Source organism: Mycteria americana, chromosome Z, assembly GCF_035582795.1.
Source record: "Mycteria americana isolate JAX WOST 10 ecotype Jacksonville Zoo and Gardens chromosome Z, USCA_MyAme_1.0, whole genome shotgun sequence".
NCBI lineage: Eukaryota > Metazoa > Chordata > Aves > Ciconiiformes > Ciconiidae > Mycteria > Mycteria americana.
Window position 1 is genome coordinate 78,658,312 of NC_134396.1, and position 27,720 is coordinate 78,686,031.

At 44.1% G+C, this 27,720-nt stretch overlaps 2 protein-coding genes across 5 annotated transcripts in view; one reads left to right on the forward strand and one right to left on the reverse strand.

The window, feature by feature from the left end:
• The first annotated feature begins 1,121 nt into the window (after positions 1-1,121).
• FAM81B (family with sequence similarity 81 member B) lies at positions 1,122-23,768 on the forward strand. Its single transcript, XM_075488639.1, has 9 exons — positions 1,122-1,140; positions 2,146-2,408; positions 2,738-3,055; positions 5,921-6,039; positions 11,447-11,576; positions 15,187-15,293; positions 18,643-18,778; positions 21,011-21,206; positions 23,662-23,768. Exons 1-9 carry the CDS (start codon positions 1,122-1,124, stop codon positions 23,766-23,768), a joined length of 1,395 nt encoding a protein of 464 aa, XP_075344754.1.
• Positions 23,769-25,945: 2,177 nt separating this feature from the next.
• SKIC3 (SKI3 subunit of superkiller complex) overlaps positions 25,946-27,720 on the reverse strand; it is a 49,416-nt gene continuing 47,641 nt past the window's right edge. For all 4 annotated transcript variants that reach the window (XM_075488597.1, XM_075488595.1, XM_075488594.1 and 1 more), the window contains one exon: positions 25,946-26,862. In XM_075488597.1, the coding sequence (XP_075344712.1) occupies positions 26,785-26,862 (78 nt within the window). In that variant the 3' untranslated portion in view covers positions 25,946-26,784. The remainder of the gene's footprint in view (positions 26,863-27,720) is intronic.

Here is a 27,720-nt window from a genome sequence, read left to right on the forward strand (position 1 = left end):
CAGTTAATTATGACAGGTAATAATAACTGACGTGTTTACAGCAGCAGATTGCAGGGTTAGCTTATTGCACGCACTCAGCTCTTTTGAAGGAGGTCATTAATAAATCAAAGTGGCTTGGACGTCCTAAAGCCAAACAAAAGCAAACCTAAAATTGTCATTAAATTAGAAGGCCAACGAGGTTTGTAGCAGAAGTTAATGTCTGTAAATGATGGACCTAAATCTTTGGTAAATCTCCCGGTGCCGACGGAGGATGGAGGGTGTTTTATCGCCCTGATTATGCGCATGAGCCTTCAAACTGACACAAGGTGACAGAGGGTAAAGGGTGATGATAGCCCAGCCTCGTAACGAGGAGGAAGATATTTATGGAAGATGACGTGAGGTAGCCATCTCCCATGCTCCTAGACGTTCGCATTTAGAGATGCACTCCGAGCCAGCAACAGCTCGCCCGGGGTCTGGCCGGCTGGCGGAGGCTTCCAGACCAGTGACATGAAAAGGCTCAGAAGTCCCCCGAGTTTGGGTGCTGGCTGTGACAGCCATCCTGCAGGCTCCAGCCCTTCACGAGGGGCTGGAGACAGTAATCGTGACAGCAAAACTTCTCGTTAGCCTGGTGAGTCACCGCAGGTTTCCAGTTTTTGTGGGGCTTTTTTCCCTTGCTGCCTCCTCAACTTTCCCCGCCGTGCTGATCTGGATGGAAACATGGGACCGAGTGACTGGGAGCAGGGAAAAGGAACAGAAGAAAGAGCAGGAGAGAGGGATGGGAGAGCAACACCCGTCCCTTCCAGTCACAGGAGTCACTGGACCAGCTCAGCTACCCGTGAAGCGTCCGAGGGGAATTCCCTGGGACTCCTCAGGAAGAAACTGGCTGCAAGGCAGGTGAAAAGGCAGAGAGGCTAAGGGGAATAAGGCTTCAGAGATCATACCTTGAAGTCCTTTGCAACTCCTGCTAAGGGCTCAGGCTCAAATCGAGCCATTGCTCTTGCACTGCTGTACGCCAGCGGGGCCATGGTGCACGTGGCTGTCTGCGTGCACAAAAAATGCGATGTGGTAAGACTTGTTTCAGACATACCTAAGAGTACATTGAGTTAGGGTGTCCTGTTCCACATGTACTACGGTCTACGATCATGGTCACGGACAAGTCGGGTAAGATTTTGTAAGTTGTCAAGCTGCCGTAACCAGACCTCAAGCCTAAGTCTTGAGACGGACTGTGCAAGGTAAGCTGTACATCAGTGGACTTCACTGAACTTCTGTTCTCATACAACCGTTTTCCTCTAAAACATTACCTTTTTAGTTTTATTTTTTTAAAAAAGGTGGTTTGTAAGAATCAAGATGCTTTTCTAAACTAAAGGGGAAAAAATAGATTACGAACACACTTCATTTTCAACCAGTGCCTTCTGCTGACTTCTACTCACAAGTAGAAGAGAATCAGCTGGGCATTTTGATATTTAGAGTTTTTACCGAGAAGAGATTGAAATTAAGTGTTCAGATCTTGTTGGTACTTCATGGCTGCCAAAGGTTATGTTTATTTTAAAACCTTAATTGTGCAGACAAATGTAAAGCAGCTCCTGGTACACACAGACATAAGCCAGCTGCAGAACATCATTGCAGCCCATATGGCTGTAAAATTTGTTACAGAGTATCCTCAGGCGCACTTCAGTCATTAAACTGTCATCTTTGCATTTTGTGTATTGATTGAGTGGGGCAGCTGAACTTTCTTTTCTTCCTCTTTCTTTTTTAAAAATTATTTTTACATCAGAACTTTTATTTATAGCAGTCTAAAAGCAGAGATCAAGAGAAAACGTGTATGACTTCTTCCCCAAATGACTAACTGGGTATTTTTCTTCATCATTAAGCTACAGAATTTAGTGAAACCGCATGATGAAAAGGTACTTCATATAGCATTGAGAGGATAAAAAAATATGCCATTCAGGTTAAGCTAAGACATAAAGCAAACTTCATTTTCTGGATAACATGCAAGCCCAAATTTCTGCAGTAATGAAATCTCTCTCTGGCTTTTTACAAAAAAGTAAATGGTAACTCTGGTTTCCCTCAAACTCCAGATTGTGCCTATCTAAATTGAGCTTCATTCTGTACCTGCCAGTTTCAGATCCTTGCAACATCCTTCCTCTCTTCTGTATTTATACGCAGTTCCACTGAGTGTATTCGAGCCCCTGGCTCATTCCCATGGGTTTCAGCAGGCGGATGGGGAGGCGGGAGCTGTGAGAAAACCATTAGGATTTCAGACTTCTTCCCAGTGGGTAGTTGTAAATAATACAAAGGCAAACCAAGCACAAGTGCTGCTGTACTCGGCACGAGCTCTCCTTCTGGCCTCTCAGCCGGGGCACGTTCCTGGGGATGCTCTGCACGAGCATCACCGTCTCCGCTGCGGTGTCTCCAAAGGTGATCACCGGGTGTGTTTGGGTTTGCCTTTATTTGAAATGAAATAGGAAGAGGCTTAAATGAGGATTTCAGTGATGATATATTACGGAAGTACCTCGAAGCCTCTGAAAAATAAGTCCAGGTCCTTAAGCTGTATGGGTTTTGCCTAATAGCTGCAAAAATGCCATTTACATCACCAAGGCTATTAATGGGGCCAATACCCAACGCTAGCCCTGCGCTGAGAGGTTGTTGTTACTAGTGGCGTTACAGGGATGCGTAAGCAAAGCACGGGAGCACCATCGCCCCTGGTACAGCAGACAGTCTGGTCAGCCGGGGCTGATACTGGTCCCACTGCGGACAGGAGACCGCCAACACTCACATCCCTTGGCTTGCTTGCCGTGACTGGTGTGACACCGGGGTTTTTGGTGTTCGCAGGAGAGACCCTTCCCCTCCTCCTTGCCCTGGAGACAGGGCTCGCCTGCTGGAAGAGCGGTTATCCAGCCAGGAGAGGACCACGGCTTTCCTCCTCCATCAGGCTTTCCGAATCAAAGACGACATCGTCTCCTACCTCCAAGGAAGCAAAGGTTATCAGCACGGGGCGACCGCTGCCCAGCAGCTGCTGGAAAACCACATCCAGACCATTACAAGCATCGTTAAAAAGCTCAGCCAGGACATTGAGGTAATACACGCCGAGGAGCATTTCCCTGCTCTAGTGGTGCAGCTCTAGACCGTGGTCCTCTCAGCACTAATATCGGCTTCAGGGGCAGAAAAGTACTCAGCAAGACCGCTATGTTTTAGTTAAATTCTGATTTTTCCTGTATAGTGGAACTTGGAGTTACTGGTGAAAACAGAAGGGAGGGAACTAGGGAAAGTAAAGTAAAAAAAAGGAAAGTAAAATGAAATAAAAAGCAGATTAATGAGTTTTGGGGTTGTTTTAATTCACAGGTTGAGATTCTATTTGCTTTCAGTTTTGTTGGAGTGAGGGAGATTGAGTTCCAGGGAAATGAGTAAGCTGTATTTTCATCTAAGGCAAAACATCAAGACTCAAGTTTGGGTTTACTTCTTAGTATTCCTGATGCAGGTGTTCTACTAGTTTACATAACTTCTGCATGCAAACATAATCAAGTATTGCTGAAACTCTTCACAAAGCTCACTGCAGACCAGAATGGAGGTTCAGGTTCACATTTTATTTAAACTGACTGATGGTTCTGTGCTGGAAATGCATGGGATGCCCTTAATCTGGTAAAGACTTTTGATTATTTGCTATTATTTGCCAAATTTTTATGTGAAGTTTACCAACCCTGTTTGGCTTTTCTTTTTGGACAAGTGTGTAAAATACAAAAATATAATGAAACAGACTGCTCCAGAGATTTGTTTTGTCATCTGAAGTGTTAAATGTCTTTCTTACAAATGCCATTAAATTCACAATCTATTTTGGTTTTCATGTACTTGGAGAAATAGTTGATCTTCTATAAATTTATCTTAAGAAGTGTGCAATCATGGCTCACCTGAAATTGATCTGAATTAAAACTAGGGTCTGTGTTCATTTCATATTGATTTTATTTTCAAAATTTTGATACTATGGTGACAAGCAATGCTATAAAACCACTTACTATTTTAGATCATCCAATTCCTCTAACCCTATCCAGATCAAGTATGTACAGGACTGTTTTGCTAGAAAAACGCCCAAGATGCTATCAGCATCTAAATCTAATCTTTTTCCTTGGTTGTAAATTACTCTTCTCTAGGTCCTAACCTCAGGTGTGTGCTTGCTTTGTGTGTTTTGGTTATGAGGATTTGGTAAGGGCAGGGCTCCGACAGCACAGAAAACAGCAGTGAGACATGTCAATTAAAGCCACTACAGAATTAGTGGAGGTTTGGAGAATTGCTCCTGGCACGCAGCAAATGAGAGTGATTGAGCAATGTCGATTTCTCAAGCATTATAAAAAAAAAAAAAAGGATCTGCCAGGAAATACGACTCACTCATACTCCAAATCTTCCCCAAAGCAGGAAGAATATCCTTCAGAAAAGCCTGCTTTGGGGAAGATGCTGGCATGCCGTTGCCACCAGGAATGACGCTGAGCCCCAGTAAACGCACCCCCCTGCCAGAGCCAGAAAAATCAGGGATGCCAAAGCAATTACTGCCAGGTGGAAAATGACAAGACCCTCGACAAAGACATCCTTCACGGTCCCAGAAGAGGATTGCGAATTGCAAGAAAAAAGCATTGATACTAAAAACCTAGGGGCAGAGGGGAGATGTGCCTGGCATCATCCCTGATAACAGCCAGAAGATAACCACGTCTCAGCTGAGGGGCTGCGCGCAGACTGAGGGGTGACCACGGGACGGGCAAACCCATCTGCAACAACTTCGCCAAAATTTAAGCATTTGCAGTCGGAATTTTCCTTGACGTTTATCCTTTCTTATATTTTTTTTTTTAAAATTCACTCAGTGGAGAACATTTCAAATAAAAAGCCAATAAAAGCCACTCTATTTTTGCACAAATAAGATATTTGCATAAAAAAGGGTAAAAGCTGTGCTTTGAGCAGGTGAAGTGCTGTGTAGTACTGGATTACACTGAAATATCGGCCCCAGGCTTCTCCTTTCAACCTGAGAAGTAAAATCAGGGAGATTTTAGAAAGCATTCCCCCCCTCCGCTCCGCATCTGTAAAAGGTCACACGAGCTGCACAAGGGCTTCCTAAAATTAATGCTTGTGACACATTAGATACCATCAGGATGAGCCGCTTCAGAAGAGCCTGCAGGGCGGTTACTCCTTCCATCTTTAGATCAGACTTCTAATACTGTGCAATAAATCAGAAATCAGGCCACATACTGAACAATGAGGATCAAACAAGACATTAAAGAGCTGCTTATACTGACCCGCGTCCACGTTCAGGGCGGGGTGGGTATATCTGTAATGCACTTTAACAGCGGGTCCACGCCTCCAACCGAGCCAAAACCTGCCCTGTGCAGGACTGTGGGTGTTAAGGACATGTTTTTATACACGCCAAGTGCGGTGCATTAGCTTGGGCACAAGCATTCGTGCATTTGCAGCGTGGGCAGACGGCTCCGGGCAGAGATCCTGCGCCCGTCTCTGCTCTGCCTTGCCCGCCCGGCGAAGCCTTGCTGCAATGCCCTCCGGCTGCTGCGAAACACTCGCCTTAGCTATTGCCTCCCCTAGAAACAACCTGGTATCCCCTGCTGAAAGGAGCCCGACTTAAAACAAACCTGTGTGTCCTTTATTATGGGCTGCACTCTACTGCCGATGTTTGAGGCGGACAATAAAATTAATTTCCCAATTTTTGCATTTCTTAATTTTTGCTTGCTAGACTTTTCAACATAAAGCACATTTTTTAAGGGAAAAATGGACATACTATTTATGCAAATATAGATTTGTGAAAGAAAAATATACTGTTACTTTCTCCAAGAAAGAAAAATGAGCTTTCAGGCCTGCTGCCATAAATGATGCTTTGAACCCTGTTTTGATATGAAAAAACCCCACAAAGCAGAAAACCAAAAGTGCATTAATGGTCTTGAATTTACAGGTTTTGGAGAGGCAAATAAGAACAAGGGATGGTGCCGCAGCAGAAACTAATTTTGCTGTTCAAAGCCTGGACCATAAATACATCCAGGGTCTTGGAGACCTGCGTGGAAGAGTGGCAAGGTAAGGAATGCATAATGGCCCTCATTTTCATCTCTGCTAGTCGATTTGTGCAGAACAGATTCAGAGTGGGCATGAATGTACTTTGCACTCATTTTATATCTGCATTTTAGTGCCAGATCTGTGCTTCACACTCTCCATGTTAGAAAAATTATCAAGCCAGGGAAAAATAACTATATTTTCCTGTCTCATTCTTCAGCACACACTTAACATTTTAGAGAATTTTTTTCTTGTCCAGCCTGGCCAGACTTCAGCTGAAGTGGTTATTTCCTCCTACTTAAACTCTCCTGTTGTTTCAATAGAATCTTTACTTCCTCTCTTGGAAAGTAAGTCTTGTTGAGCAAACCTGATTTCTTCTTTTGGTGAGATTGTAAATTTTCATTGGTACAAGTAATTGCATATACATAACATAGGTGGACTTCTGTGGGGCACTTAGCAACACAAAATATTATGATTAAAAGAAAGACAAAGTGAAACTGTGCTATGTAATATCAAGAGACCACATGGATTAAGAACTCTCTGAATTTCTCTTTATACCAGAAAAAGTAGTAATTAAGGAAGAAACCTCCCCGAACTGGTATGTTTCTGATGGTTTTTTTTTCTCCAGAGGCCAGTCATATGCTTTTCGTATAAAACGCTGCTATTGACATTTGTGGAGAACACAAAAATTGGTCAAGTGAGGACAAGGTGGTAATTGAGAATAACGAGGAATATTGGCAATGTGGGCTGGTCAAGAAAAAAATGTATTTTATAAACCCAAGGAGAGACTGTTCCTCTACTGAGTGCCCCCTGAAAAGTTTGGGGAATACGGCAAGTAAATAACTTACTGTGAGCTCTTACAATGATGCAGCACGAGAAGTGCCAGGAGTATGGTCTTAGACAAGAGCAGCAGAGGACCAGTAAATAGGGGGATACGTATGGCAAAGAGATTGATACCAGAATACTGTACCGAGCCCACAGTCCCCTTTCTGAAATTAAAAACTTGATATTGTGTAAAGAAGAGCCAGGAATGTGATGGTGGGACGAGGAAAATTTCTGGCTGAGAGAAGTATACATCTGTGTATAGTTTATAGACAAAAATACATCCAGAGATGTCTTCATTTCCATGTATAACTACCAGGAGAGAAAGGAAAAAAATCATAGGGTACCGAAGGACTCCAGACTACTGCAGAGAGACCCAAGAATCCAAAAAGAGAAGCTGAAGCCAACACATTCAAAGTTGGCAGGAAAAAGATGGATTTTTTTAAACCTTGTGGCTGATTAGCATTGGAACAAAGTAGGAGGTGATCCTGCAAGAGCCTCCTGATGTTTTTCCAGTTCGGGTTGGCAGACTCTCGAGACGATACGCTTTTAGCGAAGCCATAACATTTGACGGGTGAAGCGTCTCGCTCCTCTTTTCCCAGTGTTTTCCTAGGTGTGATGCTTCCCTTCCTTGGCTGCACCAGGGCTTGCTCCCATCTTCTGTGCGGGAGCATTTGCCTGCAGCAAAGGAAAGCAAAAGCACTTGGGGAAAACAGGGTAATTGTGGGGAAAAAAATGACCAGTCCACTTCTACTTGCATAAAGTAAAAAACCCAGAAGAAACAACAGGTCAAGCACTCATGGAGGTCCACAACACTTGTTATGAGGTCCCTCTTCCGCTTCCCTCCTTGCCCATTTTTTGGGTGCACTGGTTGGCCTTTCCCACAGGTAGAAGGGAGGATCCCAAAACACACATATGCAATTGCACATAAAAAAACTATCATGAGGGCACAAAAGTCAGCATCTTACGATGCTGGAAACTAAGTCCTTAGAACCCATTTATTTTTAAGGAGAGAGAAAAGGAAACAGCAGGTTTTCTAAGCTTCATCCACACATACTGGTATCGCAGAGCCAGAGCTGGCATTTTAGCAGCATTTCAACAGCAATATAATAACGCAGCTTTATGCGAATCATTGCCATTAAGCTAAAGCATAGTACAGTTTTATGTGATTCATGAATCATCAGCACTTTCTGTTTTTTCTTGCTGCTGAATTTCCCCTCTGGAAATGCCAAGCCTTCGCTGCGTACCTGCCCGCAGCGTCGTGGCTGAGGAGTGAGCCGGAACTGACGGGCAGAGGACTGCTGTTACAGTGACGATTAATATTTTGATTTTTCACGTTTCTCTGACCTTGAGTTTCAGGATTTAAAATTTCTATGTATATTAAGAGAGCCCGGAGTGGCTGCAGACAAATGCACGTGTTCATATAATTTACATTCATTGAATCAATAGAAATCTTCCAAATGCAAACTTTCAATGACAGTTTTCCTCTTGATTTGTAGCCTAACCTTAATCCAAGACTATCTGGAATGAAATGAACCTTAAATGGAGCCACTGCTCTTTCTCACAGCAGATGATTCATCCTCCTGTATTCTGCCATGTGTAAAGGATTAATGTGGATTAGCTCTTGTAATTAAAATTGTGTCTATTATTTTACTCTGCTTTCCCTGAGAAATAGATGGAGACCTCTTGCCAACTACTGAGGTGGTTGTCCATTAATTCTTGGACCTTCTGACTACATTTCTACACCGTGTAAACATTTATATGTCAAATAGCAGTGATATTTAAAAAAACCAGCCTTCAGCATCTCAGCCGTAGTGGCATTCCTATTGAATTAACTATATATTTTATTTGTATTCTAACCCTTTGGGTTAGAATTCCTTTGGGCATGGGAATATGTATTACAGTATTAAGAATTAGGTAATCAACTGTAAAAAAAGCCACACTTCTGATAAATATTAATTCATTCTCTTCAGCCTCATCAACAAAAGAATAACCAAATGCACAAATGAGTAAACAATGCACTTTACACAGACGGTTACATGTTACTTATTTTTCTCGTGAACTTTTTTGTTGGTCAGAGAAGAAGTCCAATGTAGCACTAGACAATCTAAAGCCCTGGTGTGTACCCGTGAAGCTACTCGACCCTTCAGAAAATGCAATACTTCACCAAGTACAGCAGTCCAATATATAATGTTCCTTCCCCAACTTTGGAGAATAAAGCTCCTTGAACATACAGCAGGTAGCTATATTCCTGTCTCTAATGAAATGCTTTGATATAACCATCAGAGGCTTTTATTTCTTTGTATTTTTTAATTTATATGCAAATCTCATAGGCGTATGCTTTCTGCACCATTCCCAGTCCTCCTGCGTTGCTGCTTGCACGCTCTCCAGCCCATGTTTTGTATGACTGGAAAACCATGACCTCACCGTAAGCTGCTGAATGTCTTCGACGTGACATATCAGATTAGAGGAGGATCTAAGCAAGTCCCAAGTATCCCCATTCTCTTCAGGACTCAGTCTGCCAAACAGCCATAATGGATTTAACTATTTTGCACATAATAATGATATTATGTGTTAGGGAAAGTGAGATCTGAGCAGGCCCAGAGTTTTAAGGCACATCAGCAGTGCTGAGGGTCTTTGCCAAGCTCGCCACGTCTGCAGGTCCCCAGGCACAGCTCTGGCCCATCAGCCTACACAGTAAAGCAGACGCAGTTGCATTAATCCCATGCTGCAAGCCTAGTTCTTGGGCTTTTTGGATCCTATCGTCAAATCCTGTATTTTTAAGGATTCTCTCTATAGAATATTCAGGTTTCTTCTCTTGTAGCTGAAGTTACGTCTTCTTACTGCTACAGATCCATTAATCCTCCTCTTTCTCCCGCCGTGCACTTCTTGCAAAGCCTTGCAATTGTTGCCTTGGGGTGGGATTTTCCTAAGGGACCAGTGAACCCCGATCCTCTGATCTCTGTTGAAAAGCTGGCCTACGTGTAGGTCCAGTCAGTCGTCAGCCTTGCATCTGACCTGCAGCCCCACTGCATTTGCGCATGCGTACCTCAACATTTCCACCCAGCCCTGCGGGCACGAGGACCCCGCCGTGCCGGCTGTCCCCTGGGACCCTCCATCCCCTCCCCGCGCCGGCGCCCGGCTTGTTTGCTAGGTTTGCAGCCGGAGGAGCTGTGACGGCAGCCAGCTCTGGAACAGCCCCCTCCCTCTCCAGAGCCACGCTCACCTTCTCAGCTATTTTGTAGTTGTTTTCCAAATCAATGGTTTCTTTTGATCAAAGTTCTGGCCTTTGTACAAAGCCTCTATTATCTGCAGTAACTTCTTCTTATTTCCTTGATCTACACGCTCTGTAGGTGTATCACAATATCTAAGCATCATCAGGAGATGACAAAAAGCTGGTCTATTTAAACTGTCAAAATTTCTCTTTAGATCCCTTATCTGTCAACAGCACCAGCTTTATTTGGTGGTGGTGCTTTGGAGGATAATTTCTCTGGCATTTTAAAACTTAGCTGTTTTCCTCTCTCAACTTCTATTCCATTATCTATATTAAATTGTGCACTACTTTTGGGCCTTAAAGTATTTTTTTCCACACTCTTGTTTTACGTATTACCTGCACTGGGGCAGGCAGTTACTCCTGGGGGGCCAACGTGCAGGAGGGGTGCGGAAGGGGAAGTCTATGCCTCCTTGCTCATGTTAAGTATATGTATAATGTTATATGTATGATTTCATATACACTAAAGAGAGTCTTCTTGCTTATGTTAAAAAAATATTTTTTTATATATATATGTGTTTATATACATATATACTATATATACACAATGTGTGTGTATATATATGCACATTAAAGACAGGGGCTGAAACAGTCATTCATTCTACCTGGAAAGGATAGCTGGTTGAGTGCTATTCAGTCCCTGGGATACTCAATTAATGCCGCCACTCGCACGTCATCCGTTTGTCCATTTTAAATAGGACAAGACATTTTGGTGAACGCAGCTGAAAGAGTTTGAATAGCGAATGACAAATGCTCCTAACAAAACACCAAGTGTTTTTGCTCTAAAAGTGATCTCCCCCAACGTCTGTGTCCAGCGGCGGAGGCTGCAGGCTGGGGTGGTTGTGGCAGCAGAATGCCCTCTCTGCTGGTAGGCATCCAAACGCTGGGGGTGCTCAGAGTGCGGATCAGCCTCTTGATTTACCCTTCAGATTTAATTTAATTCATGGAGATTGGATAGTGGGAGATCGGAGGGGACTTGGTCTGGCCGGGTGGGCTGTGGATGGCTCCTGCAGCCCCCCTGGAGCCCATGGGCACCGTGAGGAGGTTTGTGGTACGAGGAGCCCATGGGCATCGCTGCTGCAGCCGAGGGCATTGCCTCTGGCTGCCTCCCGCTTCCTCGCCGTCACCTCCAGCAGCTCTTTTAATGGGCAGGAATGTCTGAAAGCAGATTGGGGATCAGAGTTGCTGCAACAGGGCGTCTCTGCCTATTTGTCGCTTGCCAGGGTGGTCCCGGGGGGCTGGATTTGCTCCGGCAGCAGTGCACGGAGACCAGCATCTGCCTTCGGCCGCCCTCCAGCATCCCCCGCAGAGGCTCTCTTGTCTCTGGTTTGACTGCAGATGCGAGGCAAGCATTGCAAAGCTGTCGGGAGACATCAGTATTATCAAGCTTGAGGCCCAGAAGACTGATAAGGAGATTTATGGTCTTCACTCTGCCCTCAAAAATTGTGTTGGCGATTTTGAGAAGAAGGTGAGTAGAGAAGCCTACAGTGAAATACCTGGTGAGTGGTGACTATACATATACAGATATAGCTTCTTTTCCTAATTACTGACCAGTATTAAAGACTGATACGGTGTTTACACAATATGTCAGGATATTTAATTAAAAAATAAGTTTTCCATTATACTGTGGAATCATAGAATCATAGAATCATAGAATAGTTTGGGTTGGAAGGGACCTTTAAAGGTCACCTAGTGCAACCCCCCTGCCATGGGCAGGGACATCTTTCACTAGAGCAGGTTGCTCAGAGCCCCGTCCAACCTGGCCTTGAATGTGTCCAGGGATGGGGCATCCACCACCTCTCTGGGAAACCTGGGCCAGTGTCTCACCACCCTCAGCATAAAAAAGTTATTCCTTATATCTAGTCTAAATCTCCCCTCTTTTAGTTTAAAACCATACGCCTTGTCCTATTGCAACAGGCCCTGTTAAAAACTCTGTCCCCATCTTTCTTATAGCCCCCTTTAAGTACTGGAAGGCTGCTATAAGGTCTCTCCAGAGCATTCTCCTCTCCAGGCTGAACAACCCCAACTCTCTCAGCCTGTCCTCACAGCAGAGGTGTTCCAGCCCTCTGATCATTTTCGTGGCCTCCTCTGGACCCGCTCCAACAGGTCCATGTCCTTCCTGTGCTGAGGACCCCAGATCTGGACACAGAACTGCAGGGGGGGTCTCACCAGAGCGGAGCAGAGGGGCAGAATGCCCTCCCTCGACATGCTGGCCACGCTGCTTTGGATGCAGCCCAGGATACGGTTGGCCTTCTGGGCTGTGAGCGCACATTGCTGGGTCATGTCCAGCTTTTCATCCACCAGGACCCCCAAGTCCTTCTCGGCAGGGCTGCTCTCCATCCCTTCATCCCCCAGCCTTATTGATACTGGGGGTTGCCCCGACCCAGCTGCAGGACCTTGCACTTGGCCCTGTTGAGCCTCGTGAGGTTCACATGGGCCCACTTCTCCAGCTTGTCCAGGTCCCTCTGGATGGCATCCTGTCCCTCAGGTGTGTCCACTGCACCACTCAGCTTGATGCCGTCGGCAAACTTGCCGAGGGTGCCCTCGATCCCGCTGCCTATGTCATTGATGAAAACATTGAACAGCACTGGTCCCAGTGCAGACCCCTGAGGGACACCACTTGTCACCGATCTCGGTCTGGTAGTGGCATTTACAATAGGTGTAAGGTAATAACAGATACTAAAAATATTCTAGGGTTCGGGGATCCTCAGATCATAAATGACCCATTACTGTTTCTCAAGATGATTTATATTCAAGTGAAACTGGAAATTTTGGTTGCAGGCATTTTGGAGCTAAAAAAGGCCATCTAAATCCGCTGTTTTTTCTTTAGTTTTAAGGTGGTGGCAGGGAGGCATCTAATAGCATACATCTCATTCCATATTAATTTTGGCAATATTTCAAAGGCTTTTGAAACTGTCACACTGAAAATGTTTTGGAAAATTGTGTTTTGTGTGAGAGTGATTTTTTTCTCCATGGAGTAGGTAAGCCAACAGCGCATAACAACCGTTACTTGCCTATCATTGCTTATAGCTGGCCTTTCCTTGTGGGAGATTCACTATGCTTAGTAGCAGTTTTGGAGCCTCTAGCAGGATCAGGAGCGTTAGCAGCAATATTTTGCAAGAATCCAGCTGTACTGGAAAATTCAGCTTTCTAAACCTGCAGCATGATGGCTCTCTGCTCCTGCTCCAAACTAGACGTTGCCCGTGCCTGCCAGGATTGAGCAGATGTGGGACATTCAATTTCTCATGCACTCTGCTATCGAATATAATCTCATTGCTGTATCTCGACTGCATCTTCTGCTGCGCAAGGCACAGTGCCAGTCGTTGTGTACCTTGCCTACCCAAGGTCCTCTTCTCCAAGGAAAAATTACTCATTACAGAACTTAAACAAAGATATCTTACCTGGAATTCTGTTAAAAGACACTGTTTGGACATTTGTGTCCTTAAATGCCTATGAAAAATGCTCTTCTTCACCTGGAAATGGGCAATGGAGCAGGTGTGTGAGAGTCATACGAAACAGTACACAAAATCATGTAAAAATGAGTCGGAGTAGACATAGGGCAGGACGCAGAAGAAACTTCCTTGGCTGAAAAGGGAAAAAATTATTCTCACGTGACTGTATGAAAGAAGAAAGGAAAGGATTTCTGAAAAGGAGTCATCTGTTGCTGTAAAGGAAGAAGGTACCAAGTCAACGTAATGAGTCTTCAGCGGCACCTTTTTGACATTGACGTGCCATGGCTACCAACCAGGCGGTGGCATCTCCTTGCCAGGGACTTTTTGTGCTCATTTGGTGCAAAATCTCTGAAGAAAACTGCTGGGATTTCACATCCCCCTTTAATTTATTAACCTCGGGTAGGCAGGCTGAATCCCTCATCCCTCGCGTCAGAGTGCCCTTCAAGATCAAGCGTCTACTTGCAGCAGCCGGTAACGAACCCAGGTGGCACAGGGAGAACTCCTGGAGGGTGAGGTCATGCAAGAAATGGGTTCCTGGTGGCTTCCAGTCTCCTGAGTCACTCGCGCTCTATCTTCCAGAGACACAAGGACATCCAGCTTCTCTGGAAATAGTGGGTGCAGTTGCTGGAGCATCCACAGTGTCTCCAAGCCGCTCCACCGCGCTGCATCTCTGATGCATCGGGAGCCCTTGGCGTCACACTTTCACACAAATTGTAATGTGCAAAGGCAGATATTTGTAGATGATGGACCAGCAGCTCAGGGCCCTGGCTTGCCAGACCCTCCGAGGGCTGGAATAACAGCTCTCAGACAAGACGTTTCCAGCTTTTCCTGCCTATAGTGCCCAGCGTGGTCAGGCCACCACAGCCAAAGGGTAGCGCACGAGTGTCCGTCCCCACAGGACGTGGGGTCTTGGCTTCGCTTCATGAGTCTCCTGTTCTCTGAGGGCCCTCGGCCCACGGGTCAGGTTGCTGAAGCAGCCTCTCTTTCCCTTGCCCCACCAGTGAATGATCCCGTCAAAGGGGGCATCTCCAACCAAAGGAGTGTGGGCGAGCACCAGGTACCTGGGACATCCCACAGCCCAGAGAGCGTGGGGCTGCGCAGAGCCGGGGATGCCTGACCCAGCCTGGATGCAGCAGGAGGGGGCAGATGCTTTGAAGGCCGTGCCCCAGGCACCATCTTAGTGCTGCAGCCACCGAAGCATCTGTGACTGCGGGCGAGCCTCTCCCCTCTTCGCTCTTCTGGGGGTCCCGGTAGGTGTCAGACAGACAGCGCTTTGCAACGCACACGCACTGTCGAGGATTTACCCCTCGGTTCCTGCCACTGTTGGGGAGATTTGAGCGGTGCCCAGTGCCTTGCTCAAATAAAAAAGCGTCGCTGACCCATGCATGTAATAGCGAAGCCTGCATCCACAGAGGCTCTGACTTCAGCGGGTCTTACAGCCGTGGTGACTCTGAGCACAAGTCTTCAGTCTTTACCGAATGAAATTATTTGTGAGAAAAGTTCGGTTGTGTGTAGCTACACCTTGATGTCAGCTGGTTTTTTGCATGCTTGCAATCATAATGCATATTTAAATGTAAGTGCTCGTGGTCTGGCTCATAAAGGCGTTCTCTGTTGAATTCTCATTAGGTAATGCAGCTATTAGGCAAGATAGAGACTTCCAACTCTGATCAAAGCGTGAATTTAAAGACAGTCCAGGGAGATCAACAACACGAATTGCAACTTCTGGATTTCAAGTAGGTGATGGAGGGTTTTTCATTATGATAATTCACCCTGAATGCTTTAGTGTGATGAACAGGTTGCCATGAAACAGCAAAACAAACCTGTTAATTAACATCCGTTCAAAACACTAAGAGAAGGTTAATGAAAACCTATGCCATAAAATAATGAAAATACATAATGGAAGTATATTGTCTTGCAAGCTAATTGTTAAAATGCCACCCTGTAAGAAGAAAGGTATGAAACCAATTAACTTTGCATACTTAAAAGAAAGGCACCAAATACAAAGACGCTATTTACCACTATAATTGGGGCTAATTTGTGACTTGCTTAATGTGCAGAACAAGGCATTTTCTTTATGCACTTGCACCATCTGCCCATTTCTTAGACAGCCGCCCCGGGCAGGGGTGCTGCCGATGAAGAAAGGTGGGCACAAGGCTAAAGCAGCTGCACAGCCTCATGTCCCCACAGATTTGTGACTTACTTGTTTCTCACTTATGCAGTATATTTTTCCAATTCTAGCTGCAGAAGTACTTTTAGGGTGCCATTTTAATCTTGATGAGTTTGAGAGAGGAGGGAGCTCTACGGAAGGAGGCAATGAACAAAAGTATCTGGCATCCATAGTCAGAACAATGCAAAACAGCCCAGCATTGAATGGCAGAGCCAGCACAAATAATTTAAAATCTAATTATAATAATCCTGCAATAGTGATATTTCAAAGGCAATAGTTCCCCTCCTGAAAACGGTGAAGTACTTGAATAAAGATTTATTTTAATTAAGATTTTATCTGAACTGTATTCAGAGATAAAAATAGGCTAGAACTTTACACAGAAGAAAGTTCTCATCAAGAGAACAGGAGAAGGAACAGGAGTGAATGGGGAAATAACAGCTAAAGTGGGCAATGAATTAAAACTGGGAAAAGGGAAGGAGAACCAGGGAGACAGAGAGTAGTGAATGATGGAGATCAAGACGATGTGAAAGGGACAAGAAATGAAACCAAAATAAGAGGGAAGGAAATATGGAACAATGTCAGAAAAGAAAGAAATTGGAAAACCGAATTGAAATAAATGCTGAGTTTCTCAAAAGTTAATGGGACCTTACTGAAACTGTCATCAGAAACGGGAAGCTTGAAAAGAGGTGGCTTTCAAGACACTGAGATGTGCTGGCATTGTGTATTTAACATAAAATCCAAAATACTTATTTACTAAACGTTGAGATTTTATTCCAGTTAATATAAAATTTAATTAAAATAGCATGTCCTTTGGGGAATGTCTGTCTCCTTTTATATTGCTCCTTTAAAAGTCTACCAGATTTATGTATTCTTTTTATAGAGCTGAAATAAAATTTAACTTCTGGAACAGACTGGAGCTTTCCCATAAAACTTGGCATGTTTAAATCAGCTTTAAAGCCCAGAGTTACCTCTTGAATTGACATGCAGCTGTCTGGGACCCAGCCGTCTTTGATTGCAGTCTGGCAGTTGTATTGTAAAAGTACAAACTGACATTGTTAGTGAAAACTCCATTCATTTTTAGGTTTAAATATTTCCTTCTTCCCCCTTTTCCAACTTCGGAGAAATTGGAGCGAAGTGAAATGCCAGCTGCCAACTACACGAAGTTTGGGTTTGAACCTTTGAACAAAGCTGACCATCAGTTCCGTCATTCATGGTTAATTCATCTTCACCCATTGAAACGATATTCCCCAAATTTGTTCAGTAATGTTAAGACAAACAACGGCATGAGACCTTAGTTCTATGCCTCATGGATTAAAATCTCCTGATTATATGCATACATATATATAAGTGAAAATAACCACATGAAAGATCTATCCGAAGAGGTGCCAGCCCTGTAACTGCCCGCTGCGGCAGTCGGACAGAGCTATAACTCTTGGAACGACCAGCCCGTCCACTGATCCTCAGGTACGAAGACCCTGCACCGTGAACGACGACCGTAGGGCAGGCAGCGGTAGCTTCGACAGAGCGCTGTCTCCATCCCTACCCGACCTTTCCAGAACAGGGTTTGGATGGCGATTCCTGTTATTCCCGTCAGACAGCTCACCGTTAGGTCTGAGAAAAGCTCGTTACACCTCCCCTTCCCGTGCCCAGGTTGGATACTGGTCTATATCATCAGCATAATACCACACGAGAATTTTATTTTCTCATGAACAAAGATTAGTGCTCCAGGAAGCAAATTCTGTGTGCATGTTCACACAGAACTAAAAACGACAAACTCAATACTACAAGGTTTTGTTCACGAAAAATCAAATCTTAGGACTACTAAAATGAGTAATAGTGATAAACGGACCTAACAGGCTGCTTATGTAGAAGCTCTTGAAAAGCTGCTGTCTATAGCAAACTGCAATAACACATCACTGAGAGACATTTTGCTATCATTAATTTTTCTTACCACATTTTACAGTGACTGCTGATGGTAATTATCACTTCATTAGACTGATACAGAGCGGTTATCAATCACTTGGTATTAAAAACACGTTAACTCCAACACCCTTTTGAATAGTGATATTAAACATTAGAATTGCCATAAGCATTGTCTAGTTGTACAATCCTGCTCCTTACCTGTTGGTTCGTATCCTAACTAAGGCCCAAACAAATTTCAAGCGATCATTGTTTGCATGTGTTAGAAATTAATGCAACTACATTAAATTTTTTCTTGACACTCCTCCAGTCAGGTCATATGCATAAGCATGAAAATTTATATATATGACTACAACTTGGGTGTAAGTTCACGTCTGGTCATGGTTCATGTTGTAAACTACGTGTTGCAGCATAAGAAAAGCAAAATCTAAACCATACAGTTCCCTTTAACTTGGCTTTGCAGATGTGATCCAAGCAGCGTTCGTTCAGCACTCCCACCTGCGGCTCCGTCTCCTCCGGGTGCTGCCTGCTCTGTTCCCTTTGGGTGGGCTTTCACAGTTCTATCCAGCTGCTGCCTCTGCATTCTCTTTTTGCTCGTAATCTTTTAGTTATAAACTTTTTTTATCCTTACGAACTTCATTTTCAGACCACAAGTGATTTTGCTGCTCTCCCTGATGCCCAGCAATGCAGTCAATGCTCAATGGGACAGTGTGGTTTCTTCATTCAGTTCAAATAGTTAATTCAAATGGGAAATTAACATTTTTCAGCCCTCAGATATTTTCCTAAAGTAGACCACACTACAGATGTCACATTTGGGCGTGTAGGGACAACCTTTAAGGTCAGGATATAATAAAATAATGGAGCTTAGGAAGCTTCTTAGGAAGCTATTGAAGAGATTTAGAGTAATTTGATCAATTTACTCAAGTGACTCAAGACTCCCCCATAACCCTGACTAAACCTTGGTCTTGTTACTAAAAAACTAATCATAATTTTAGGTTGACAAGAATTCTAAGTGACTTCCGGGATCAGATACAGGCTCATCGGAAGTGGACAGAAGCGCAGTTGACACGGTCTGAAGAAGATGAAGCCCACCACAGGCATCAGCTGTTTAATTCGGTGAAGGAGAGACTGGTAAGACCTCCCCGGACGGCAGCCCGGGGCACTGGGGTGGCCTCCAGCCCTCCCAGGACAGGGAGCGAGAACCACCGCTCCCATCACCTTGATCCCAGCAGGTACCAATCACGCACACAAAAAACAAGATCTAGCACAAAACCAGGTGCCTCAGGACACAGCCAGCAAAATGACGAGCTGTGGAAATCATGTAATCATACATTAATTTATTTGGGAAGGGATATCTGGAAGTCATAATGTTCAACCCCTCGCTCAAACAGGGCCAACAGCAAATTCAGGGCTCGAGCCTCATCCAAGTGATTTTTGTTTCCGAGGATGGAGATGCCACAATGCTCTGGGCATCCCGGGAAATGACGTCTTCCCGATCACAGCACCACTTCACGTATGTGTAACCCTGATGTGCCCGACAACGGCGTTTTCCCATCCCAAGGTGAGCATCGGTGCCACCTCTGAACACCACCCGGTTTCATTCATTGACAAGCTCAGAAAAGGAAGGGATCGTCCGTGCAAATTCTGCCTGGTTTTAAATGTAGGCAAACCCTCACCATCCTGCGGTCGGTACATTAAAACGCGACGCGTTTCGGTTCCACAGCAGCAGTTAGCACTTGGCACAGGACCAGTGCCTTTTAATTAATTCTTTCACAGCTTTTAAAGCTTTTCCTCCTTTGCTGTGTGCAGTTCATTCCGCTTCATAGTTCAGAAGCGATCGGCACACGATCACCATGTCTTAGCACCAGGATGAAGGCTGCCGATCAAAGACCACGTTCAGAAGCTGCTTGGAACTAAAACACTCTTGAACTTCAATCTCTGTTTATCCCGCCTGATGATGATCTCTCGTACTCAATCAACCAACACTTAGTGCAGCCAGGAAGATAGTAAAAACGTTTCTGACACATCAGCCGCTATCTCAAAGCTACTGCTTGAATTCCCTTCCTCTGCTAATAGTTTTTGTGATTATTTTGCAGAAAACACACCTCTATATGCTGCTACTCTGCCCTAAGGGAGGCTGCTGTGCCAAAAAATACAGCGTTAACAGGAGTTAAAGCTTTCAAAGCCACTCTTAAGCAGGTTGAATAAGGAGCACATCTGTTTTTTTTATGTATGCGCACATGTACGCACAGGCAGGCACAGTGCTCGGAGCAGCCGGTGGTCCTCTGGATGGCATCCCAGTGAAGCGTCTCAATCCCTGGGAGCTGAAGGAAACCTCAGCGTGAAATGGGGACAAAGCAGTTGGAGATGAGCTTCGACCTGTGCCAGGAGGGCTCTTGTCCCCGCTCTGCAGTGGGTCCCGGCAGCGCAGGCAGCTGCCTTCAGCAGCAGTCCTGGTTACGTCCTTTTGTCAGGCTGAGAGGACACAATACCCTGCGAGGGATCCGGCAGGCTACGTGGTGGTGGTGGAGCCGTTTTGGGAGTGCAGGGCAGCAGCTCGGTTATTCCCGGAGCTTGCTCACTCCGCCAGCCACCTGCGCTGCACGGCAATGCTTGTAAACGTGTTTCCCCCACCGCGCTGAACCCTGTGCCGGTTCGGATAGCTCTGCCAGGTTTGCAAACACCTTCCTTGGGAGGCAGAGCCGCTGCCTTGGGCCCACAGGACTCCCTTGGGCTGCAAGGGCTCAAGCAGGTCGAGGATCTGGATCACATTGACCAGATTTGGAGTTGACCGGAGGACTCGGTGCAACTTGGAAGGACAAGGAAGGGGTGGGCAGCTGCGCAGCTCAGGTTTGAGGAGGGGGGATTGCCTCCAAGAGCTGTGCTGAGCTCAAAAGAGGCAGAGGACTGCTTGCCGTCCCTCAGTTTGGCAGCGCTTACAGGGCTCAGCCTCCTTATTCACGCCGGCAGCCGAGCTGGGCGTACACCACAGCGTTGCAGCCCTTAGGTCGGGAAGGTTGGGCTGGAGACGGGCACGTGAAAGCAGCCTGAAAGGGGCTGTTTGAGTTCCCAGTCTGTTGTTGCAAAGTGTGACAGCAAATCACTGGATTTAAAATGAATAAATAAATAAAACAATAAATTTTAAAAGCACCTTTGTGCTGGCCCAGCCCCTCTTTCCCAGTTGATTTGGTTGGTTGGGGAAGAGAGGACTGGCACATCCTGCGTGGTAGCAGACCTCACCTGCATTTATTCCGTGCTGTCTTGCATGGGATTAGGAAGCAAGACTGATCGAACGCATGGTTGGCAGGAGGCAGGTTAATGTGGGCACATTTAAAATGTCTTACCTGTGTTATGTATTTAAAGGAAAGAGCAGAAAAAAGAGTAGAAGAAAAGCTCCTACTTCTGTCACTAAAGCTAGAACAAATGGATAAACCACAGAAATACGAAAAGCAGTTGAACCAGATGAAAAGAGATGAAAAAAACCTGCAGGCAAGAATCACCAGATTTGAAAGACAGATCTGGAAGGAGCTTGAGGAAATCCAAAATGAATACAGATCAGGTGAGGATGGGCTTTCATGCAATTTATTTTTAAAATAAATTTCTATAGTAACTTGCTGCTCCAGAAAATACTTTCCAGTAAAGACAGAAAGACATTAAAATTACTATTTCTCTCTCCCAAACCCCATATACAGAGGTGTATGGGTTAGCCCGCTTGTCTTTGCAAACAGCAAGCATGACATTTGCGCACAGGTTGCTTTCTCTTCCTAAGAGTCTCAAGGTAAGAACATTTAAAAGGCAATTCAGAACCTGTTTTCCAGATTTTTTAGAGTACCTATTTCTTCTGTTAGCAAGGACACTACCCTTCGTTGGGAGGTACAAGTCATTTCCTTTTGCACAGATCCTGCCGCTGAGATCGTGTTTGATGGTTTTATATAATTTTCACCCCTTACTCCCCATTCTCAACCAACCTCTTGCTGGAGCAAGAGGCATTTGGATGAGTAACAGCTACCTGACACAGACCGTACGTTACGCAAGTGAATAGGGGAGCAGTTAGATAACAATGCTGAACGCATGGCAGCTGCTTCTTATGGGGACGGTCACATTAATGTAACTCACGGAGCATGAACTACTTGACCAATCTGAGATTCTAGCTGTTCAACTTTCAGCAGCGGTTAGAAAGGCTTTCACCTGGCACTAAGCACACGGCCTTCACAAGGAAGGTTTTGCCCACTGTAATCTATCCTGTGTCACTCCAGCCTGACCTATTGTAATATCCTCCACTTGCAGCTGATAATGGTAACACAGGGGACACATCAGGGTATCAAAAAAAAATCACTCAGCCCTCTCTCCAAGGGAACAGATGGCTGAAAATCATTACACAAGGGCTTCACATCTTACATGTTCTCACTTGAAACTCAAGCATCTGGTTCTCATCTTCAAAGCTGTCTGTGATAGAGGACCCCAGCTCTTCACTTCAGCTCCAATTCCTTCATTATCTGCAACCCACCTACAAGCCCTGCTCCAAAGCTGTAGCAAACCAAGCTCTAAATTAGCTGAAGTCTTTGTGCAGCCTGACACGGGAAGGCTTGGCTGTCTCCAAGACCATCTGAGTGAGCACAAGACAGCATCTTAAAGAAAGCTATGGCTAAGAAATTTCAGAATAAAAGATTCTGGTGCTGAAAGGAGAGAGTTCTTAACTTCAAATTCCAGCCTGCAGAAATTAATGACAGAAGAGATCTGTTTACACCAAACTTTGGCCATCCTTGTCTTCAAACTCAAGTCCAAGGATTGCTCTTCCCCACGGCAGTCCTCCGGTAGGCGCCGACCCCCAAAAAGGGGGAAAAGAGGCCACTGAAGAGGTGCAGAGCAGCACGAAGGGCAGAGGCAGCCTTCAGACTGCCTCAGCAGCTGTTTGTGCTTCAGCGCAGACTGGCATCTTGGAAATCAGAGACACGTCTGGAATTTATAAAATCCTAAGCACTATACAGTGATTTGGTTTAACACTATCTAGACTGTAGCAGTGACAGAATTAATCCATATTAAACAACCGTTCCAAAAAGAAAAACATGTCATCAGCTGCCACGTTACAATAAGCACTTAAGAAAAAAAAAAAAAAGAGACAGATAATTAATTTTAATTCACTGTTAGGCTGCTTGCTTGCTAGTAAGTTAACACCTATGTGACATGCTGGACAAATGTGAAGAACTACTACCTTGTGCTTTGAAAGCTACTGCCATCTGGAAACAGCTAGGTAACAGCAGCTCACAATTCTACTTTTCCAGTCTTCGTTGACAATATTTGACTGTACAGTGATTCAACAAAGGTGCCTCAGGTGCTTCGTAGCTCTGTTTTTGGAAAAAAGCGTGCCTGTACGCTCCCATCTCTCTCTTTTTATATACCTATGCACACATGCACAAACACTGAGCCGGTGAAGCTGAGCTCCCATTCCCCCAGAAGCACAGAACAAAACAGCGTCCATCTCAGATGAAGCGTAACTCTTATTTACAGTGGCTACAACTCTGGGAGATCCGTGGCACCAGCCTCGCTATCTGGCCGGCAGACTGCAGAGCAGCAGTGTCAGTATCTGATGGGAACACAGAGTCTTGGATTCAAGATAAGGACTGTGGACTTAAAAAACCCAAACCAAACAAAAAAACCCCAATGCTCAATGAAAGAACAATATGCTTTAAGGCTCACAATACCCTTGGTTTTAAAGACAGACATAGTATTTTGTTTACTCCGCACCACAAATCTGATGTCAATTGCAGTTTACAGCTACGCGTAATCATGCCTGGTGTTGTCCAATGTATTGGAAGATAGGATTCCTACAGCAAGGAGCTTGCAACCCAAGCTGCTAATGCATGTCCGTGGTATTCAATGAAATGATGAAATACATTGGAGTTCATGTGCTCTGTATTAAACATGGGTCAGAAACCTTTGCCAAGGAAAAGAAGAATCTTTTAATGTATTGAAAGCAAAGGCTATTTAATTAATTGTTCCTATTCTTCTACCAGGATTTCAATCCATTCACGAGTCTCTGGAGCTGCTCAAACAAATACAGAGCACAAAGCTGAAACTTGAAAAAAAGAAAATTCAGAACGACATGAAAAAGATACAATGAAAGTGACCTCCCAGAAGACTGAACACCACGAGCAAGCCTTGTCCACTCTTGCAGTGCTCTCTCCAGTGAGAAGCAGCATTGAGTTAAAGAAAGAAGTAGCCTTTAGACACACCTGATTTTGTTTTCCCCTGTCCCTGTAGGATGTTATTGCTGGTTATAATTTTTGTGGCTGCACAATATAACTACTCTGTAACACCAACAGTCATTTTCACACCAATTTTACAAGAGTACTTCACTGCAGAAGAAAAGTTAACCTCTAAGGATTGACTTGTAAAATTTTACAAGCAGATTTCATACAAAAGCATTCATAGTATTTAAAGGACTTTAAGAAAACAAGTACTCAGTTATTAAGCGCGGTTAGCCCAGTCCTGCCACAAGCTACATCGATTTTAGATTGGTGCAACTATTGAAATAGTTGCACCAGGTCTAGTAAATTCCTCCAGCTGCACACAAGGTGTATTTACTAATAGCATTAGGAAAACTGGTATCAGAATATCTGATGCATGATTTGGAACTATTAAGTTACTGGAGCATTAAAAGTAGCTAATAAATTGCTAAATAAAAAGCTAATAAATTGACAAAGTGCAAGTTAATTATTAGCAGATGCACTATTCAGAAGGTTTATTTCTCATCTCCTCTGGATTGTCTCATGTTTGTATAAAAGGATACGTAAGAAGCACATAAAATCCTTCATATCTGAAGTAGCAAAAAGTTCTACCGTGAAATTCATTAGATCTCATTCCATTCTGCGTTCAGCATAAGCCAACATAATAAAACACATTACCATTGGGAAACGTTTATTTTTTCCCCCTTTACAGTAATAGCAGCCGAACATATGACTTCCCAGGCAGTGAAATCTGTAAACAACTTTCTGTTCCCCAACTCACTGATGCTTATGTGCCTTTGTACAGTACTTTGCATTCTGAACCTGAGCTCTGCAGTAGTATAAAATACAGGGCTGTCTCAACCTGCATGAATTTACAAGTTTTTTCAGTGTTACAGCAGACCTTCTACAAGTGCTGATTTTGTAGAGGCTATACATTGTTAAGAAATGAGGAGAGCAAGATTTTTACCTCATGCTGTTGGATTTTGCAGAAGGTTAAATTTAAACTCATGTTCCCTGAGCACTTTTCACTGAGTAGGTGGTAGAGATACGTGGGGTTCTTTTTCCCCTACAGGGCATGTAATACATCTTCGGGCTGTATAATTATCTTGTTCAAGGAGTTCATCAGCGATCATAGTAAAAGGAACTTCAGGGTCTGCTGAAGAGAAAAAACACTGTACTATTTCTTTTCTAATACAGAATCATATTCACAGCTGGCAGTTATGTCGCTGGTTTCTCTGGCCTGTTGTTATTTGTCTGTTCTCCTAGGTGTTAGAAAGTATTCATGATTTTGTGCTCAACAAAGTACAGGCTAACGCTCACGTAGAAGCATTTCTGCCTAATGCATTAACAAGGGCAGGCAGCCACTTACTGAGCTGTCGTCAGGCTGGCGATGATGGCTCTCCCACCACTAGAGTAGGAGGCACAAATATCAAGACCATACGCAAGGATACGAACTCTAGGCTGCAAGAACTTTTCCAGGCTTTTAATAGCAGCAAGCTAAAAAAAGTTACAGCTAGTCTTGAGAGTCACGAGTCTGGCTTTTGCAACATTCCCCTTTTAATATTTGCAGTTACTGATAGTTCAAGACTATGTGACAGCAGGCTGTGAAGGGAACCACAATCGATCCAAATTTACCGAAAAAAATCTTTTTAAGGAAGGTATTTTGCATTCAGATGGGCGGGAGAACGAAAGTGTGGGAGACAAGGAGGGATTCTTGCCATTCAGAGAGGTTTCTACTCACCTCCACAGAGTAGAAACCCCAGCCTACTGAGCTTAGCTTTCCTCTTTAAAATGACAGCGGCACGCTCGTGGCTCTCGCCCGCTTTCCAGAGATCACTGCGCGCGGCTGGTCGCAGAGACGCACATCCCACGCACCCAGCTCGGCACCCTGCTTTATGTCAGCCCAACACAACTGGTTCCAAAACCAAGTGTTCGTTCAGCGCAGTCCCACTGCACGCCTCGGAAGTGCCCTTTCTTCTCTGTAACATGGGATCGTATGAGCCATTGTAAGACTTTGGTGCACAGAGAGTAATTTTAAGAAACTTTAAACGAGGAAATGGACAGCTATCGTGACTTTTATCAACAGCTTGAAAATCTCTAATGGTAACACCAACAGATTAGAAACTTTGCTTTATTTTTTTTTATTTTCATGTTCATAGAGGCAAAATAACATCACAGCTTAAGATCCACTGTCATGATTCATCCAATTAAGCAGTCAGCAGCAGAATTACCAAGACATAAATACAGCCTGTTATACACATTTATAAATATGACCCTGTCCCTGATGATCACAAGCTTTTCTTCATGGGAATGTTTACTGAAGCCTGCAGTCAAGAGGATACACTGCTGTAATTAAGATTAGATTAAAAAAAAAAAAAAAAAGTTTAAAAAAGTATAAACTGACACCACACATGAAGTTCCAAGGGGATTTGGGTCTCAACTGCGAAACAAAGTATATCAGTGGAATACAGGCATTTTAAATCTCCAAATGTTTTACAGTATCTGGAAGATAAGTTTGCTGCTACTTAGCTAGTAAGAGTCTGTGCCAAGAAAACCTTGCATCACTGCCAATGCAGTTAATATTGTACTTCTGTGTGTGGCCAAGGGGGAAACACAGACAAGTACTCTCCATTGCAAATAGCGCTCAAGCTTCAGTGAGGAAGAAAATAAAAGCAAAATTCAGGGTTTTCCTTTCAAATAAATTGTATTTCTACTGTTGAACCTGTGTCAACAAGAAAATAACCTACTTTTGTTCAAGAAAAAGTAAAACTAAAGACAAAATTGCAATCGATGCAACAAAAAACCAAAACCAGACACAAACAAATAAAAAACCCCAAACTACATATGCTCCTGGAAGGTAGACTGATTAAGTTGCATGAATGGAAGATTTTTCACTTGAGATAGTCCATACTAGGCACTTGCTGACAATATCTCATTTAGTTCCAGAGCTCTAACATCTCCATTAGCTTTGGCATTTTCTACAAGCACCTGCAGAGAAAAACAAACAATGAAAACCTGAGAATTTAATAATTTTATTGCTAGTATTTTACTGGCAATCTCAAATGCATTTTAATTTCTGCTATGCAGCTTCCCTAAAACATTAAGGAACCCATGAACCCAGATTGGAAATATTCAACATTACGCATCAGCTTCCTTAAAACATCAGGCACTTAAAAACCCCACCCTCTAGTGACTTGCTAAACCTGTAGTCACTTGCAATGCACTACAGCGGCATCATTTGTTACTTGAGGCTAGGACCAAGTTTGACAAGCAAGTTACCTGCTGGCAACGAAACAAGGAGAGCTAGATGAGACCCATCTCCCTGCCAATGCACGCTTGCCTCCTGCTAGACATTTGTATAAATCTAAATTTGCCAAACAGGAGCATTCTCTGCAGCTATGTAAACAAAACTGCCAAGGTATCCTTTTGCCTCCCCCATTTAAATTTACCCTTCCTTGATTTACTTTCCACACCTCCTGTTTCCAGCTTTTCTACTAGTTAAAAAAGCTCCCATGACAGCCTAATGTTCACAGATGTTCATAAGCTTCTGGCACTTCTCTGGTAATCCAATCACATTATACATATTAAAAAGGAAAACCATTAAGTAAAATCGAGCAAATCTTTAGCTATTATTTTTATTGTACTCATTGGTAGAGTACAGATGACTTTGCAGAAGCAAGTGCAATGAGATCATCCGAACTCATTAATTCTAGCTTTTTTATGAACCTGTGTGTCTGCGTATGGATTTTTGTCAATGCTGAGCCTGCTTGACATGTTGTATCTCCGAATATACTTTGTTACGGATTCAACCTTTCACCAGGGAACAGCTGTTAATCTGGGCAAAAG